Genomic DNA, 20,755 nt, shown 5'->3' with positions numbered 1-20,755 from the left:
CCTTTCTATTATAGGCACAAGGCATGGTTTTTGAGGGAAGGAGCAAGTCAATTAGGGTTAGGGAAAACGAACACACGTGTGTTGCCTCTGCAAAATGTCAGAAGTAATGGAGATTAAATACGCTTTACACCGCTTAAACTGCCAAAGGAGTAACTTGTAAACAGCTGAATACTTGTCAGTGATTGGTTGAAATTATCGAAATAAGACAATTTTTTACATGAAATAAATTCGAATACAAAATTTTTTTCTGTTGTATAACACATAATAGATAAGTATACGAAGTTTGAAAGTCTTTCGGTACCAAAAACACTACATAAAACATAAATGAAAACTGGTGCCCCCGTTTTGAACAAGATCCAGATTATCTATTACATTTCGTAAACCAAGTCCGCGACACCTGAGATCCAGTCAACAACTGGAGAAAAAAGGTTTAATTCCAGATAGGAAAAGCGTGCCATTACACCTCTTCTAATGTAGCATATTAAAATTCAGTGTACCCTCATTGAGTACTCATGATACACAAGGAAGTATATTTAAAATTTCAAAAGAATCTCTGGTCACAGCATAAGAATTTATCTAAACTCACTAACTAGACCACTATAAGTTTCTTTCAACTTTATTTTTTACCTGTTTGTATTCAGAAAGTTCATTAAAAGAATATTCTATTTGAGATAAATATAGTCATGAGAAACTGTTACTTGGCAAACGTGAGCAAATCAAGGGTGTTATATTGGAAAAAGTGAATATATAGTTCATTAATCACTCATTTCCCACATAAATTCTAATAGCATCTTTTTACATTGTCAAATCCTTGATTCTGTAAGCAACAAAGGTCTCTAGTAATTGACTAATAATTTATTCTTATACATACTAGCAATCAGTGAAAAATGAAACAAAAAAATAAAACATTGAAATGCTGCTTGAAATAAGAATACCTTAAGAGGTTAGTCAGTTTAAAGCAAGATTTAATTCACTAAAGGTTTTACTGACTTTTACAGATAAAATTCTCCGAAGCAGTTTATAAAGCATCTATAGCTGCAGAATCCACTGTTTTATAATAGCCTGAAATTCTCCACCACCACTAAACCACATATACAACATTATTAGAACAGTATCAATGACCAAATGGGTAAATCATTAGAGCAATATCTCACAATATTTTTCTATGAGTGTGACTATATCTTTCAATTGGTTTTCTAATGTGAGTAGAACTGCAAAGTCTTTGGAAGGTTCTGTCAGGGCTTATCAGGTTACTGTGTCAGGACTCTATCACGAGTCACAATAGACAAGCCAGGGCAGTTTTCAGGAATTTCCATACATTTGGTTGGAAAAGTTTTATCATGCTAAAGCATATCTAGAAAATCTCTTGATGGGACTAAGAATCTAATTGCTACAGTATATTCTCAACAAATTAGAGAATAAATGTGAGCATAATGAACTTTCTTGAGACTAAAGAATTGTCCATTTTACAAATGTACATCCTCACCAGAATATTTCTATATAAGGGAAGTCAAATTGGCATGTGCATTTCTGTGACCATTTTTTAAGGAAAAACTTCAGTTTGGAAGATCTGAAGGAAGTTCCTGTATCTGAGAGGCCATACCTAGATGAACCAAAGACAGAAACTAACATGGTCAAGCAAATATGGACAGTTGAAGAAACTTTGTGACATGGGTAACTGTTTTGTTTCACTCTTATAGAAAATATGTTGAATGTTCATAACTGCAAGTTATACAGTTCACTTCCAAGGTCCATGCTGTACGGTTCCTAGCATCCTCCCTGTGCATAGCGGTATCACCCCTTTTATGACTGCCAGCTCGTTCATTTCTCATCCCATGATCTCCACATGATTGCACGAAAGTTCTATATATATCAGGATACTAAATCAGTAACCCAATGCAACTATCACATTCCTCCTCGAAGCATTTTGGCTTTTTACATCCTGCTGCAATTCTTGCACTTTGCCTCATTTGAGGACTTGATGAAATTTTCGTGTTCAATCTTTGACAGCCAGTATCGTCAATAATAGGCTGCTCCACTTCTACATCTCTGGTATTGGTGTCATGCCTAGCCTGGGGACTTGATATGATTGCACTGTCACTGGTAGGCATCCTTACAGACTCAGCATGAAACATTGTGCCAGGTGTTGTGCTCAATTCTGGTTCTGGTTCTTGTGTGTTTAGAGGGGCCAGTTGCTCAACTGCCACTAATTGCAGTGGGTGACCCTCCTTAATCCATGCAGTATTCTTTCCATCATGTATCACATATTTTGCCTTGGATGCACCCTTGTCGAACATGGTTTTGTGTATTACATCATCACCTATTTCAAAGAATGGGTTTACAGCAACCCTCATTAACTTTTCAGCTGGTGATAATTTACAACCACCTGAGGCACTGATGGTTGAACAGAATTTTGTTCAGGTAGTTGTCAAAATTCCCTGTCTTTGGATCAGAAGGCTTCAATACGGCTTTCACAGTTTGTACGGACCTTTCAGTAGCACCATTAGATGCTGGACTGTAAGCAGGTGTCTCAGTTTTCCTGCAACCTACTGATGACAACATATTTTTTAACTCAACAAATTCAGGTCCATTGTCTGATACTAAAGCTGTGGGTACACCAAAATGTTTTTTACCACCTCAGTTGAGTGATTAGGACACAAAATGCCTTGATCCATGTTGAATAGGCATCTACAATCACAGGTATGCACATGTTCCCAGGGCCCAGAAATAGGCCGTGAATCATTTGCTTTTACTAAATTTGGACTAACTCTCTGGCAACTATCACAAGATTTGACAAACGTCTCCACCGAGTAAGCCAACCCAGGTCACCAAACACAGAGTCGTGCCTTCTTAATTGTTTGTTGAACGCCCATGTGTGTCTTGTGTATTTTAGCTAATACTGCAGCTCTATAAGGTGCTGGAAAAAATGGATGATTTTTATTTTATAGTAAGCCATCTTTGCCTGTTAGAAAATCCTTCTCTTTAACAAATGTATGTTCCAGATTCAAGACTGGTCTCCAATTTTGCTGTTAAATCCTTTCTTTTATTTTGTTATATAATGCATTTGCATTTAGTTGTTTTGGGATGCCTTCCATCATTATGGGATCAATGTCCTGCCATGCACTGTCGCATTTGTCTAAATTCGAAGCAAAGAAAATTATATCACCATTGTTAATTTCATTATACCTCAAGCGAGAGGGGGCATCAACGTGCTGAATACTTTACCTGGAACATGCTTAATGACAAAATCATTCTGTGATAGAATCAAACTCCACCTGACTATTTTTTGTGAAGCACATCAAGATACATCTAAATCCTTTAAAGGCTGGTGATCTGTTTCCAAATAAAACTGCTTTCCTAGAAGGAAATGCCAGTCTATCTATGCACCATACCACTGCATAAGCATCTCTCTCTATGTTTGAGCAATTTTGTTGTGCCTGGCTAAAGGTGTGGTTTATGAATGCTACTGGGTGTTCTTCCTGGGATAGCACTACTGCAATCCCAGCTACTGCAATCAATGATGTATCTACAGTAAGAGTGCTCATCTTCTCCATTTGGAAAAACCCATGTTACCTGCACTCTCATTGTTCACGTTTAGCAACAAACTATCGACAGATCCAGTCTCGCTTGGAGATATATTTATGTTGTCCACATGGTGATCATTTTTAGATTGGCAAAATCTTGCAAAATGCTTTAATTTGCCACATTTATCACAATTTTTTCCATATGCTGGATACGCATGAGCTTTGTATGTATGCCAACAATTTCGATATTTCACTACAATGTCACGACTGCGGGTATTCTTGTTGACTTTAAAGTCTGTTATTGTTTGTCGACTACTCACAAACAGTGTTTCCGTTTCTATGGTGGATGTGAGAGCAGCTATTTCATTTTAGAATGACACTGGAACTGATCCAAAATTTGGAACTTTAATTCTGCTGACAACAATCCTGTGATGAAAATGAGTTTCATGAGTTCCTCTTTTGGATTTTTTTTCAACTTATTCAAATTACAAAACGAAGCTTGAGAACTAATTCTAAGAAAGTCGTTGATTGACTTCTAGTTGCTTTATTTCGAATAATTTTAATCTGTCTACAATTAACAGTCCTTTCGGCTTTATTAGTTGTTTTAACACATTCCTTATTTGTTGGTATGTTGCGTTCTGAAGACTTACTGGAAAAAGAACATCTTTTAACTTCATTATGGCTTCAGCTCCACAGATAGAAAGAAATGTTAGCTTCTTTTTGACATCTTCAATTTTTGCTTCAAACTGTTTCAGCCAGGCATTAGTTTCTTCCATGTTCAAGTCTAAATGTTTTCCTGATCTCATCCTCGTCCCCACATGTGTTTCATTTTTATAGAAAAATGTTCATAACTGCAAGTTATACAGCTCACTTCCGAGGGCCATACTGTACAGTTCCTAACATCCTCCCTGTGCATAGTGGTATCACCCTTTTTATGGCTGCCAGCTTGTTCATTTCTCATCTCATGATTTCCACATGATTGCATGAGACTTCCCTTGAGAGTTCTAGATATATGTCAAGATACTAAATCAGCAACCCAATGCAACTATCACAGTAACCAATTGGAAAATGAGAATATTCTTTGATAACAATCAAGAGAAATCAATTTTTATGCTACCAAAGGATTCAGAAATCTGATGAGTTAATCTGGTTCTATATGATAATATTGTGAAGGTGGTATGCTGACAGAAACATTAGCACACCAAATGAAATACTTAGCGGTATTTTGTCTGTCTTTACATTCTAAATTCAAATTCCGCTGAAGTCGACTTTGCCTTTCATCTTTTTGGGGTCAATAAATTAAGTACCAGTTGTGTATTGGGGTTGATCTACTCAACTGGCCCCCTCCCCCCAAAATTTCAAGCCTTGTGCCTAGAGTAGAAAAGAATATTGTGGCTTTATCTTTTGACATGACATCTAGAAATACATTTATCATCACACATTGATTATAAAAGATTTTGAACCTGAATAAAATCCATTAATCTTGTAATACAAGTATGACAGAGAGGTTTGTAGAGTTTTGAGATGTTACTCTGTAAAGTAGTAACACAAAAGTTATGTGGTAGTGCAACTAAGACAGTAATAAGGGATTCAAAACAATGGTATAATTTCTAATTGCAAATGTGATATTTTCTAATTTTTATTGTCTTGTATCAAAACATATAAACAAAAAGATTTTTGATCAGTTACTAGGGTAAATTGCCTGTCTAAGAGAAAGTAACACCTCTTTTTGGTAGCCTCAAATATCACATTAAAATCTTTTTGACATAGCTTAAGAAAAGCTATGATTGAGAAAAGGACGCTACAAGTTAATTATTTTGATTTTGGCAGCCTCTGAATCTCCTCTTTCAGTTGCATTCAGCAATGTGTTTATTCTTTTTAGCCTGGACAAGCTTCATAACAGCTGTCTAAGTAGGTATATGTGCAACATTATTTGTAAGACCAAGACTAAAATGTTTGAACTGAAACAGTTGTCTGCTTGCCTCAAAAGCAGTAAATACCTTATCAGAACCCAACTGAACACTGTGGTATGTGCTATGTAAACTTATGGTGAAATAACTTTATAAGAAGATAATTTGTTATCAACAGTTAAGCATCTAAGTAAGTAAGTTTATTTATAGATTAGCCCATTAACCAACATTATTTCTCCAGGATGGGGCAGAGAGGACGGATGTTTTTGAAATGGCTATTACTCAGCCCCATGGGGAGGAACATATGTCCGACAGTTACCATTTGGCCTGTGGTGTGTTAGCACTTTTTTTTCTTTTCAGGTGAAATCATGGCACTGTGGATGATAAAGCATCACGTGTTTGCCTATGACAGTTACATGAAGAATAATGAGTCTGTCACGACGGTTCAGCATGAGTTTAGGCACCACTTCAACATTCACCGAAATCAGGTTGTTCCCACCCATAACACAATCTTATGTTGGGTGAATGCACTTTGTACACGAGGTACACTAATGAATAGGAGACTGGTAGAGGTGCTACAAACAGTACAGACTCTGGAAAAGTGGAACATATCAGACACGCTTTGATAAGGAGTCTGAATTGCTCTGCTTGGAGACATTCTACTGAACTTGGCATTGGTAATCAATTGGTGAGGCATATTTTGCATGAAGACCTGCATTTCCACCCATACAAATTGGTCATTGGGAAACAGTTAAAACCATATGCACCATGGCTTAACTTCACACATCAGATGGAAATAATTTTTGTGGCAAATGACAACCTCATTCTGTTAATGAGTGATGAAGCTCATTTTCATCTCAATGGCATGGTGAATCAACAGAACTGTTGTTATTGGGCTCTTAAAAATCCAAGAGAACTGCACAAAAGACCACTGCATAGCGCAGCCCAGCCTAGCCCAAAAGTGACAGTCTGATGTGCTGTTGGAAAAGCTGCCATCATTGGCCCTTACTTTTTTTAAGACAATAATGGAAATGCTGTTAATGTGAACTCCAAGCATTAAATTGAGATGATAAACAACTTCTTTGTGCCTGAATTACAACGAAAACATATTCCTATTTGACATGTGTAGTTTCAGCAGGATGGGGCAATGGCCTACACAGCCAGAACATCAATAGATGTTCTTCACCTTCTCTTCAGTGACTGCCTCATTTCCAGGTTTGCTGACATTCCTTGGCACTCTCAGTCCCCTGATTTGTCCATGTGTGATTATTTCTTGTGGAGAAACCTCAAGGCACATGTGTATACATATAAGCCTTGTATGTTGGATGATTTGAAGGAAGCTATTCACATGGAAGTCACCCATATTGGCAGAGCAATGCTGGAGAGAGTGGAGGCCAACTTCCAGGAACACCTTCAGAAATGCATCAATGAAAACGGGCACTACATGATTTTGACAAATGCTAATTCAATGTGAACACATTGATGTCAATAAAATTTGTTTGCAGCTAAAATTAATGATTTCATGAATTTTTCAAAATTGTCTGTCCTTTCTGCCCCACCATGTATAAGTATGTAATCGTGAACATCAGAGTGAGTCACTTCGCTCAATAATATCTTTTCAGAGCATTCTACTTACATCCAATCAAATAAATTCAGTATCAGATGATTTAAACTTACAGAATTTCATAATTACAAGTTTAATATCAGATTAGAATAAAAGAAATCAGGGGTGGGGTGAGAGGTAATGAAATCAGAGAGCAAATTTCCAACAGATGAGTATTTACCCATAAAGAAAAAGGAATAACACTTGAGTCACAATCAGGTGGTACGAGAAAACATATAAGTAGTGTTTTACTGTTAATATTTATTAGTTTGTGCAGTCAATTTAACTGATGCCATCAATATAAAACCTTTATAGTTTTTAAGTGGTTACTGATTCAGGGATATAATTTTTTAAACTACCTATGTCAACATACCTTTTCGAGAAGTACAGATACTTAGAAAGTTTCTTTTTTCTCTTACATACTAAGCAAATAATATCACAGGCAGGATATTTGATCTTCTCAACTACATAGTTTCAGACTTGTGAATGGCTCTGGTAGAGAGAAACTGAAAGAATCCTGTTGTGTGTGTGTATACGAGGTCTGATCAATAAGTATCCGAACTGTCGCCATAGTAATGAAACTAAAGCACGCAGAGCTAAGACACTTGGCAAAGATTGACCTTGCACTCTGCTGTGCATGCGCACTAAGTTTTAACATTCTTGCTCACTTCTGCTGTTTACAGCAGTGCTTGGAAAGAAGGTGTGTAACATGTGATCACTGCATTGACCATGATAGAGAAAGTTGTCATGGAGATACCTGCTCAGAGGCTTACGTAAAGTTGCAGAAAGTGTATAGAGAGGAGTGTATGAGTGCTTCAGACGTTTCCAAGATGGCCGAAAAAATGTCGCTATTGACGAATGTTCTGGGAGACCTGCAACTAGCAGAACTGAGAAAAACATTGCAAATGTGCTTGCAGCTGTGAGGGGAAATCATGGAACCACCATCCGTGAGTTATCAGAAGATATGCAGATTAGTTATGGCTCAATTCAGTCCATTATCACTGAAGATTTGGTTATGAGATGCATGTCTGCCAAGTTTGTGCCAAAACTGCTTTCAGCTGACCAAAAAGACACTTGGGTATCAGTTGCACAAGATCTTGATTGTGTCAAAAACTTTGTGTAGGGCTCTGAGCAGGTATTGCCAAGCCTTTGGCAAAATCTGATGTAGATTCTCTGCTCAACTTTCTGTTATTCTGTTATGGTTGATGCAATAATCACACACTACACACCTTCCTTCTTAAGCACTGCTGTAAACAATCGAAGTGAGCTAGAATGTTGAAACTTAGTGTGCATGCACAGCAGAGTTGAAGGTCAATCTGTGCCAAACAGCTTTACTCTGCATGCTTTAGCTTTGTTAATATGGCAACAGTCCGGATACTTATTGATTAGACCATGTATGTATGTGTGTGTTTATGATTATTCTCTACCTCCACTTGACAACTAATGTTGGTTTGTTTACATCCCTGTAACTTAGTGGTTCAGCAAAAAAGGACTGACTGAGTAAAATATAAAATAATAAATAAATAATACCTTTGACGAAGTAGAGCTGCCCAAGAGATCTAAATTGTTTCATTTCTCAAAAATTCTTCTCTTACCATTTTAGCAGAAGCTTCTGCATGATTTGCAAATGACTAGAGAAGAAACTCATATGTAGGAACTAAGCATGGAAGTTCTTATGACAGACATAACACTAGTGTGTAAAATAGGTGATCAAGTCTCTAATAGATCTGGCCTTAAGGAAGCCATACTGGTAGTCACTGATAGGGGAGAAAATCTCAAGATGATGAAAGAGTAGGTTGTTCACAAGTTTCTACCCTCTTTACAATATTGGAAGTTAAGGTTTGTGGTAAGGATAATGAAGATAATTTGAAAGTAGCTAGTAGAGGCAGAGATTGCTTTCTTGGGAATGAGGCACAATTTTACAGGTTTCTAGATTGGCTTGACCTCTGTACAGAGTGAGTTTGGTGAGGATAGGAACTATTTCTTGAGTGTAATGAAAGAATACATCAAGACCTGATAGATGAATCAGATGTGAAACATAGTTGCTGCCAAAATTAATTGACATAGAGTCAATGGAATACCAACTATTTAGTTGATTAAAAAATACCAGTGGTTTTGGAAGGTCATTAAGATTATGAGAAGTAGGTTAACTTGACAAAGTAATGGTTAGAAACTCTGATTTAGTAGATGGATGACAGCAGAAACAGTGATTATTGAGTAAAAGTTTGGTTTGGCACTCAGAAAGATGTTAAAGTTGTTTTTGATTAAGAATAGAAGTCAGTGAAGCAGGTAATTCAGAATAGCAAATAGAGTTTCAACCCAGTTCTGTTGGTGTTAGAGATGTTCAGAAGCCAAGAGGACTTGTGTTTTGGAGTCAACAAAGATCAGTAAAAGGTGAGCTGAGATAAATATCCTGTAATATCCCTAAAAGATTGAGATATAGTCGAACAACTGTTGATGATTGGGGATGTAGAGACAGCAGATGAAAATTTAAGGCTAGGAAAGAGATACAGGCCAGATCAACTGAAATTCTTTGTATATATCCAGATGGAAGAGCGGATTCCCTGTAAGTGCAGACACCGCTTTTGAGAAAGAAATTAGAATACATCATGCTTCCTGGACAAATATGACTTGTCTTTGTGCGATAATAAGAGTTGATGAATGGGAACAATATTTAATCGAAATCAGTAGATTTTGGTGTAGAGAAGGGAGATTCTCTACAGATTTATTCTTGTTCTTTTACAATTTTTCATAGTTTTGAAAGTAAATCATTTTCTTTCCAACTTTTTATTAGGCTCAAAGTTAATTTAGTGACTTTGGGTGAAGATTGGAGGTAATGTAGACACTGTCAATATGCTGTACTTTGATTTCCTCAGGACTTATTGAAAGAAGTTAGCAAATCAGCAAAGTGTTTTTGTATGGATTACATAATTTGATGTAATTTGCAACATAAATTATACTTCTTCCATATGAATCTAGTCTTTAAATCTAAGTATTTCAGTTTGAAAATGTAAGTTATTGCTTATCTATTGAGGACACTATGTGAATGATTTTCATGTACATTTTGACAGAAGAATGTTTATTTTTCATACCTTAGTTTTTGTGTTAAGTGGATTTGTTGTATTTGTAGTTTATTCTATAAATTATTTTGTTCATAAATCTTTCTCTGTCTTCCTTGTTAATGGTTGCTTCAGGTAAATGTTTCAATACTGCCACATCCAGTCATTGCAGTTTTAAGAAATATTATCTAGAATGTTACATGTGGCTAGCTGTCTGAACCAGTCCATTATCTCATAATTTACATTTTCCAGTGATTTTCTTATAAATAGAACAACTGACAAATACATTAATATTACTAAAAGATATTTACTCATGCAGTATAAGAATTTTTCCATAAAACCTTAAACTTATCAAAGTAACACATCTAATAAAAAAAACCATTGTAGTTTCAGACATAATTACAACCATCATTAGTTGTGGTACACTGAAATTGGAATATTTCACTTGCCATATACTCCTGAATACAGAACAAAAATATAAGGGAAAGTTTAATAATTTAAAATATATCTTAATTATTTGTCATCATGCTGTTCAGAACCATTTATTGTTTTCTTTCTGCCTTGGCTGAACCTATACCTTCATATGATTTCTATATGGAATTGATACACTGGCCACTCATAAATGCGAAGGTCTCTAATTGCATTGGTACTGCACTGATTAACATAGTTATGCAAAAAAATTGCAGTATTTTAACTACCATACAGCTCTTTACCAAACTTCTATACAACAAATCTCTTTCGCTCTCACTCTCTCTCTCTGGTTTGTGTCAGTATTTACTACTTGAATTTTGTTTTGTTTCCATCTGTATTGTGAAGAGAATAGATTTTCCCTTTTCTATTGTTTCCTGTTTCTTTTTTTATTAACTGAAATTGACGGTGGTGTTTATTATCGTTATTTAAACAAAATATATTAAGATTATTCTATTGAGAGCTTCTTACAATATCAATTTAACCTTGTAACTTATAAATATTTCCATTTATGAAACTGCATCACTGTCCTCACTATTGTCATCAAGTCTTTCTTGCAGATTTGTTTAACCCATACTAAAGCAGAAAATAGACATTTAAGCAATGATGAGGATCACAAGAGAAAAGAAACTCTCACTAAACTTCTCTCACCATTATTTAATGTCTAGTTCTTATGGTTCTGTAATAATGCATCCTTTTATACATCGTGTTCCTGTATCATTTCATAAGTGGGTCCAAATGTTCTTGGGTTTGTCCTGATTAGAGCTTTCATGCTTTCTTGATTTTGAGTAGCTTTCACCACCATATTGTAGCATTCCTTTATACAAAAATAATGTCTAAAAGTATTTCAAATGTTTTCATTTAAGAATATTGATGGAATAATTTTTAAAATGCTGTTACCATTGTGAACTACCTTCTGACATTATTTATGTGAACTTGACAATTTTAGTTTCCTATTGTTGTATCATCCTTATCTTCTAACAGTGCTTTTAGAATTCCATATTCTTATCTTTCATACTCATCATCATTTTACATCCATTTTACCATATTGGCATGGGTAGAAGAGATCTTGGCACATTTTTTCACTTGTCTGCAATTGTTGTTATCTGGCATAAACAGTATCAGAGAAACAGGCATCTTCAGTATTGTGTGTTTGTTCTGTTTATGGTTTTATGGTTAGTGACTCTTTCTTTTAGTTACCATTTCTTAGTGTGAACTGAGTGCTTTCGTTCACTTACACCTTTCATCTGAGTTCCACTTTTATTGTAACCTCATTTATGACATTTTAAATTTAATTTTAAACAGTACAGATTTCTTCATTTCTATTTCTCAACTAAATTGCTTGTTTCTGAACTGCTCTAATTATATGGTATTATTTACTTCAAATAAATAGTTTTTCTCCACCAACACAAAATAAAATTTAGGTTTGATTAAGTTAACCTATAGCATAGGTAGAATCAGTTGGAGGATTATCATAACCTACAAACCAGATGGTTTATTATTTCACTGTTTATGTTGGTAAATTATTAATTATTTCATGTTTATCAAAGGACTGAAAAAATGTTAACCCGTAACCAAGCCATTCCACTTTTATATGATGGGTGTTTTATTTTGTTAATCCAACACTTTGTTTTAACATTTTAACTACTGCTTCTTTTAGAAATACACTCTCAGTCTATGTCTATTTATTCACCCACACACACAAAGACATGCTTTATGAGACATGTCTTCTGCTGGATAGCAAGTATGATAATATATAACTGTGAAATACAAGTAGGCATGCTGATGACCTACAGTGACAAGAAACAAATGAGTTGAGCAAAATCTGTTGAATATGAACTGTTAACATATAAATTAACTATGTATGTGTTGATAAAGTGGCTAGTCACTGAAGAATTGGCTAATCTATACCTAAGAGTTAATGGTATTCATATGGACAGATAATATAAATCAAGATTATGTTTGAAGCGAGAAATCAACCAATATTTAGTTGTAGCAGGTGAGGTGTTCTCATGGTAAAGATAGGAAAAATGAGTATTAAGTAAGTGATAATTAGATCATATCTGAGAAATCTGTTTAAGCCATGCTGGCATGAAAAGGCAATATTAAGCTAATAATGATAATAATTCCTCATTTACTTGTTAACATATTGACCTAATTATTAAAACTTGGAACTGTAGTTCAGATACTTATAGGAAATCAAAAGGAGAGTTTGTAGAGATAACAGCAATGATGAAGTATATATAAATATTTTCCTTTTGTTTCTAACATACTAACAGAAAATAAGTCTCTTTTATTCTTGTTGGTTGAATGTTTCAATAAGCATGTTATTCCAATAAGCAGATTTCTGAGTGCAGATTTGAAAGCATATATAATTCAACGTTTCAATAAAGGCAGAATTTTTATAAAAGTGTTTGTAAGAATATATACATAAGTTTGTGCTTGTAAAGTCAAAATGTTTACAAACAGATAATGGACAGAAACAAATAGAATTTTTTTTTTTTAATGGACAGATGTTATTCTCTCTGGACAATGTCAAAGTAGAAGAGTTAACAGCTGATGAGAGTGTAAAAGGACACAACTTACCCATAAGTTGCTAGTGATAACTAAAAGAGAATAAGAGAATGTTAGCAGTTTTGCTTCTATTTAAATAACCAAAAATGACTTACAGGCTACTTGTCTTTGGTTAAAATAGTACTGATGATTATAATGAAACTAAGATGTCATTTTTAAATAACTCCTACACGCTTAAATTATTTTAAAGTTCAGGGCTTTGTATATAACTGCTACAATTATTTATATAATTATCACAGAATTAAGACAAAACTAGCTTTAACATGTAGAAATTATTGAATTGGGGACTTATATGAAAGGAAACATCTTATGTGAAAGCTTTAGTTTTAAGTTGCCTCAATGATTTTAAATGAATTACTGGAAAACTGCATATTGAAGGATCATAGTTTGGCTTTATTGGTTGATATTCAAAACCTTTTTTGTTATAGGCAACATTGGCACAATCTCTCTTAGGGATCAAAAGATTCTTCAGTTGAATATATGCATCTAGTTATTTTATTACAATCTTAATCTCTTTTCTTTATACAAACTCAAAGGTAGTCCATCCCTATGTGGTCATTTAGTATGTTAGAAATAGCAAGGATCACATGGGTCTCAAAGGTAACTTTTTTTCAACATAATTGTTGTTAAATTGTTAAAATGATGAGGAAACTAAATCAAGATTCATGAAATATCCATCCCTCCTACCAGTTAAAAAGATTTTTTATACAATCCTAATGTAAACCACCTGAAAGTTATTTGTCGAGAATTCATTGAAAAATACCCATTTTTCTGTAAGTTATGAGGAAACAAAATTGAGACGTGTGAATTATCCAAAACTCTTCTCCCCAAAAAGTTTTTCACCACAGTGCTTTTACTAGTATATTTAAAAAAGAAAAGATTATCAGCCAGAAAACAACAAGTAAGCTAATATATTCTTTAGTTTATGCTAAAAATAATTTATTAAAAATAAAGAAAAAAAAACCCCAAAAGAAACTTAATATTTATCAGTTTCTAATTTTGAATATTTATGCACCCTCCAGTGTGCTACAATAGTAAAGTAATAAATATATCTTGGGTTGTCGGACAGTAGGGTCAGTTATATGGTTTCCTTGGCTGACTGAGGTTACAACATACCCATGAACAGGAATCCAGTCTGTCTCAGAGTGTGCTACAGTAATAGACTTAAATTACTGTGGACAATTAGAGGCTATGCAGTTTCTGATAAAATTCCAGCACAATCAAATTTAGTTCATCTGATTCTTTTTTTTCTCTCCATAAAGATATTGTTGATCTAATCTTTCTCATTCGCAAAATGAGTTCCCCTTAATTTTACTCAGATTGCTTTCAATTTTGGTGTATTGATGCAACTCTGAATTTTGATTACAATCAACCAATTATTTTATCTCGTAACTTAAAGAATCTGATGTTATTTGGAATTAAAGTTGGGAAATTTGGGTAATTTTAGCCAATCAACAGACAGCGTGGCATTAGCAGCTTATTACCATGACAACCACATGCTGTGTTGTGGTTCACTGTTGTCTATGTTGATTTTTCACACCACGAGATTCTTTTTACCTGTGTGTTTTGTTTTAATTTTTCTGTGTGTAAATATATTACATATTTTTCTGTGCTTCTGTGTGTTAGTATTTTTACATATTTTTCATTTCAAATATTTTTGGGACTCGTTGATTCAGATAGCTGGATTTATGATTTCACTAGGTTAATTCTATTCATAAAAATTTTAATCAAGAGTATTTCTTAAACCGTTAGCTTCATATTTCAACAGCTTAACTGAAATTTAGCCCATGTAACAGGAACTGAGAGGGAAGATATTGTGGAACAGAGAAACTGGGTGATACAGCTAATTAAATGTTATTTTTGAATTTCGCATGCAAAAACATATAAGATACAGGTATTCTTTTCCTTGGGACAAATTCTTTGTTGACCAGTGTTATTCTTATCGTAGTTATCCAAGCATAAAAATGTTACTCAACTTTGGAGTTTTCACACACACATACATGCACTTATATATTAATGATGTACACAAATACATGACAGGTATACATAATACTGAAATATGTATAAAGTAAACACGTGCAGACAAATATTTTAATATAAGTAATTAAAAAATAATTAAAAAATACACTCAATGAAGAGACAAAAGAAACAGTAAGATGATACATGTTGATTTCATTCGGTATTTCTGTTTATTTAGAAACCTACAATGAACAGGTCAGATGCTAAACTATAAATTTCGCAGGGTACAGCATTAAAGTTGACACCACTCTGCTAAATACAGAAAATTTCTGTCTCGCTATTGGTTAAAAATACTCAGTTTCTTCGATTTCTAAACCTCTAACTTTTTCTCCAATTTTTTCTCCACATCATACCTTCAAAGCAATGAGACTGGAAGGCTACATTATTATAGCCGATATTTCAGATTTTTTACTTCCTTTTGAAAAATGCATATTTTATAAATGAAAAAAACTGGATCCGATATTGTATTTAGATACGAGATGTTAACATCTTTCTATGTATACAGTGTTCGCTAAAGTCCATTGGTATATTCTATAATACAGTATAGTATAGTAAAATACTGTTACTACTTCATTAATTAATTGAATGAATTAACTGCCATGAATGTATTATTTATGTGAATTGGTCTATCTGCTCTACTTAATCTTTTAATTATAGTGGGTTTATAAGTAGTCTTTATTAACATTTAAAGAGAGTACTTGGTTGCTAATGGAAACCCAACGCAAGATTAAATCCAGCTGGTCCCTCTTTTTGTGTTCATCCATAAATCCTTTGTGAAAAAAAGTATATCTGATTGTACATAGTGTTGGCGAAAACCTAATAGTGCCTGTCAGTTCAAGCTGTTGATGATAGTTAATATTTTCATCAATTGAAATCTGAGTACATTTATTTATTATACTCTTATAATGACAATCATAATCTTATTGTTATCTTCCAGTATATCTGAAATTTATATGTGACCTGACACAATATTATCTACAGCTTTTCAGTATATAACATTCAAAGTATAAATTATAAAAGTTCTTTAGAGTAATCTATTAATTATCTATTCAAAGAGCAATAAAGTAGCATAAATAATTGAGTATAAGTCAAAATGCTTTACTGCATTTACTTCCTCTATGTCCTGCATTCAAATCCTGCACGAGATAATGTTGTCATTTATTGTTCCAGGGTTGGTAAAATAGCTACCAGACAAGAATTGGAGTTGATTCAATCAACTCTATTTTTCTATTAACTTAAAACCATGTACCAAAAACATTGCTTGTTCAAAAATAAACTATTGGTTGTATAATTTATTTATTATTTAATTGGATTGTTTTGTTTTTTATTGGTTTCAGTCATTGATCTGTGGTCATGTTGGTGTACTACCTTCCAGTCAATCATATCAATTGTAGTACTTATATCAGTTTGGTACTTTTTTGCCTTTTGTTTGTTGAACCACTAAGTCATCATTGTTTAATGTCCACTTTCATTGCTGATATAGGTTTGACCAAGTCACAGAATGTAAAAGGATGCAATATAAGCAATACTATTTTTTAGAAAAGTAAAAATATAAACACAGAAACCCTCCCATCCACACGTAGCATATAAAATAGGCTTCTGCACATTTTTCATGTAGCAAATTCCATTGACAAGATATTGTTCAATTCAAAGCTATAATTGAAGACATTTACTCAAGGTGCTGCACACTAGGATTGAACCAAGAACCATGTACTTGTGAAGCAAACTACTTAACTAAATATCTATGCCTGTGCTTATTTTAATGGTTGTTTATTTAGAAATTGTTATATCATTATCTTAATCAGTTTCATATCAATTTTCAGAGTATTTTGTTGAGCAAGCAACTTAATGTCACTAAATAAGAGATATGCTTAAAATTATTAATTAGTGAAAGTATTGGGTTATCCCATAAATAATGCAGTTTTTTTAATTGCATGAACTAAAGGTCAGAGGGGGACGGAATAAACTACCTGTATCGACTTGCTATAAATCAGGTAGTAATTTTACCTTGTCCTTATTCTTAGTGCAAGTTTTGAAGAGTGCAGTTCAATTTTAACAGTTTTTTTTCAAAGCTATAATGGAAGTGACAAAGGAGCATACTCGACATATTTTACTTTATGAGTTCAATAAAGGTAACAATGCAATGGAAAGTGTGAGAAATGTTAATGCAGCATATGGGGATCAGACAATAAACGTAAGCCAGTGTCAATGGTGGTTCCAGAAATTCTGAACCAGAAACTACAGCTTAGAAGACCAACCTCATCCTGGAAGATCTGTAGAGCTCAAGGAATACATCTTCCAAACCCTGGTGGAACAAAATCCCATCGTAACTGTTGAGGAACTAGCAGAAAAGTTTGGATTTGGTCATTCAACCAGTCATTGGAAAAGTCAGTAAATTGGGTCAATGGGTTCCTCACAAACTTTCTGAGTCTAATCACATGCAGAGAGTGAATGTGTCCTCTTCTTTGCTGTTACATCTCATGAATGAATCTTTTTTGGACCAAATAGTGACTGGTGACGAGAAATGGGTTCTCTATAAAAATATCAAATGCCGAAGACAGTGGGTAGGGAAAGGAGAAACACTGGCACCCCAGGCTAAAGAAGGTCTTCACCCACGTAAAGTGTTATCTGTTTGGTGGGATATGAAAAATTTAGTCCACTTTGAACTTTTAAACCCAAACCAAACAACAACAAAGATCTACTGTGAGCAACTTGAGTGGCTTCAGTCAGTGTTAGAAGAAAAACAACCATCTTTGTTTTCAAGACAAAAGGTGTTCTTCCATCAGGATAATGCTCGGCCACATACAGTGAAGATGACATTCCAAAGGCTGGAGCAGTTTGAACCCACCATATCCACCGGACATTGCTCCACCTGATTATCATTTATTCTGCAGTCTTCAAAATCATTTATACAGAAAAAATATGAATTCTGTAGACAAGGTCAGAACAGTACTGGAGGATATTTTTCATCACGGACAAGTAAATTTTGGAAGAGGAGCTTTACAAGTCTATGAGGTAGATGACAGAGCATTGTAGAAAATGAAGGAGAGTATATTTTAAATTAAAAACGAAATTTGTTTATCTTGATTTTGAAAAATAAAAGAAGTATTTAAAAAATGCATTATTTATGGGATGACCCAATCTATGAAGTCTAAATAACCATTCTACGATTTAAATTGTAGATTTAAGTTTCTGTTCAAGGAATATGTATTGTGTATAATTCTCTGGTTTCTTCATCATTGCATTTGATGTGTGAGAAGCTGTTTGTTTATGAGAAAAAGGTTGAGAATGTTTGAAAATAAGGTATAGTTATATTAGGATCGTTACTAAAATTCTTTACCTAGTGATAGTGTGTCAGTACTAATCAGTTAAAAATTACAGCAGTGCAATTTGGTATGTTGGAAACTATAACATTCTGGGTAAGCCTTTTGCTGAATGTGTTAGTTTTATTATAATTGAGTTTGTGTATGTCCAGATGACAACTGCTTCTATTACATTCACTAGTATTGTTGTTGCTAATGTTTCTAGTATGTGGGAGCTGGCAATGATACAAGATACAAGACTGTTGTTGCTAGTGCTACTATTATTATTATTACTACTGCTTCTAATATTACTACTAATATTAATGTGGTGAGCTGGAGAATCATAGCATGTGAAACAAAATGCTTAACAGCCTTTTGTCCAACAATGACCTTGAGAGCATTCTTTAGTTGTAACATGACTGTCTAGTCTCTTTTAACATTATTAACAATAATTAATATCAAAGAAACAGTCATATATTCACTCTTTTAAGCAACATAAAACTAAAACTTTCACAATTGCTACAAATGCTACCTCATGTTTTCTGACCCTCATGTTGGTTCCACATACATAACATTGCCTAAACTGTATCACAAAGTCCAGAATTCTTCTTCTGAGTTAGAAAATACTTCAACTCTGATTGGATGATGACTATCTGCAAAGCTCAAGAAATACTCACATTGTGCTGGGATAATGTTGCAGTTACTGACACTTTAAATTACATCCAAAAGAAAGTTTACCATCTGATTGGCAATGATTCACTACCAACATGCTTCAACTATTAGCTGACAGAACTGAAATTTCTACTATTTACCTCTTTTACCATTTCTACATTGGCCTCTGCTCCCTTGAAATAATAACTATTTGAATACTCTCTCCGCACTGGCTCACCCAATTCATCCTTCAATCCTCATATTACCATTTTTGTTATCTAATCTCCTGAATCTCATGAAACACTTTACTCAGTCCTTTCTGCACAGAACTGTTACATTCTAGAATTCTCTCTCTACCCACACTTTTCCTGCAAATATTGCTCTGCATATGTTTAAGCTGAATGTCAACTGTCCTATTCTCATGGACATAAGCCCTCTTCACCTCATTAACATATAAACAAAAGTTCCAAGGATCACCAGGAGTATTTATTTATTCAACTCCAATAGCATATAAATATTCACAACAACTATTCTAAAAACTTCTCTTTGGATAATTCTATTTCATGTTCCTCTTTTTGCTTCTTACTCTGGAAAAATTTTTTTAAAAAATATCATGACACATTTAAAGTAATTTTTTCTTTTCTTTTTTTTTTTAGCATGCCACTAGTGACTGGCATCATACTAATCTGCCTACAATGGAGTTTCTATGTGATGCCCTGTTCTGCCAGACCACTAATTTTCAGCAAACGAACAATTTCTTCTGTCATATCACTCACAGACTATGAAGAGACATTGCTATGGGCAGTGAAGCTTCGAAAACCTTACTGGGGTTTTGTCTCAAATTTTAGTGATGCTTTTAAACAGTTAACCAATGACATATCTCTGGTGCTGCTTCACCAAATAGGTGACATAGATGCTCATTACCTATTTGCCTATCAACCTCCAGAACATGAAGGTGCTGTGAATTATTCTGTAGGCTTCTTTCATAAAAAGCATTTGGATTTGCATAAGGATCTCTTCAGAAAGACTCAGGAAATAGTTGAATTAAAACTAGACAAACATCAACATGTTGAATCATACAGCCGAGAAATAATTCGTAAAAGGCATAAACGGTGGGCAGTTAGATTTTCAGATAAAGAATTTCCGAATCAATGGCACTTGGTAAGTGTTATTTTGATTGTATTCATTTATTTATTCATTTTTAATTACTCATCTGCTACAATCACCATTGTGACTGGTTTGGTCCTAAAGAACCTTGATGAAAAATATGACAACAAAAGGTAAGTCACGTAAAGATTGAATGTTATTTAAATGCTTTATTCTTTGCTTCAGATGAATACTAGTAGTTAATTGTCACAGTTACATTATTAGTAATGAGAACTATTTTGCAGAGATCGGAAAACATTAGATCATTAATAGCTTGCACATCACTATTGTCTCACATTACTCATGGTGAAAGTTGCTAGGAAATTAATAATATAAAAAAGTAAAGAAAATATTCATAGAAATTTGAAACCTGAGAAATCTAAAAGAGTGAATTGAATGAAAAGAAAAAGTCAGTGACTTATATGCAATTTAATTCAGTTTGTCGCCTACACATGTCAGTTTTTAACTCATGCAACACACAAGCTAGGAGTGGTCTACT

The 20,755-nt window shown here is 34.0% G+C and overlaps 1 protein-coding gene across 2 annotated transcripts in view; it reads left to right on the top strand.

Annotated features, from left to right (window-relative positions):
- LOC106867880 (proprotein convertase subtilisin/kexin type 7) overlaps positions 1 to 20,755 on the top strand; it is a 59,536-nt gene that overhangs the window by 2,805 nt on the left and 35,976 nt on the right. For both annotated transcript variants that reach the window (XM_052968261.1, XM_014912941.2), the window contains exon 2: positions 19,767 to 20,271. In XM_052968261.1, coding sequence (XP_052824221.1) covers positions 19,767 to 20,271 — 505 coding nt within the window. The remainder of the gene's footprint in view (positions 1 to 19,766; positions 20,272 to 20,755) is intronic.

Source organism: Octopus bimaculoides, chromosome 5, assembly GCF_001194135.2.
Source record: "Octopus bimaculoides isolate UCB-OBI-ISO-001 chromosome 5, ASM119413v2, whole genome shotgun sequence".
Classification (NCBI taxonomy): Eukaryota; Metazoa; Mollusca; class Cephalopoda; order Octopoda; family Octopodidae; genus Octopus; species Octopus bimaculoides.
Note: the sequence above shows the minus strand (reverse complement) of the source record. Positions and strands in the feature narration are given on the sequence as shown.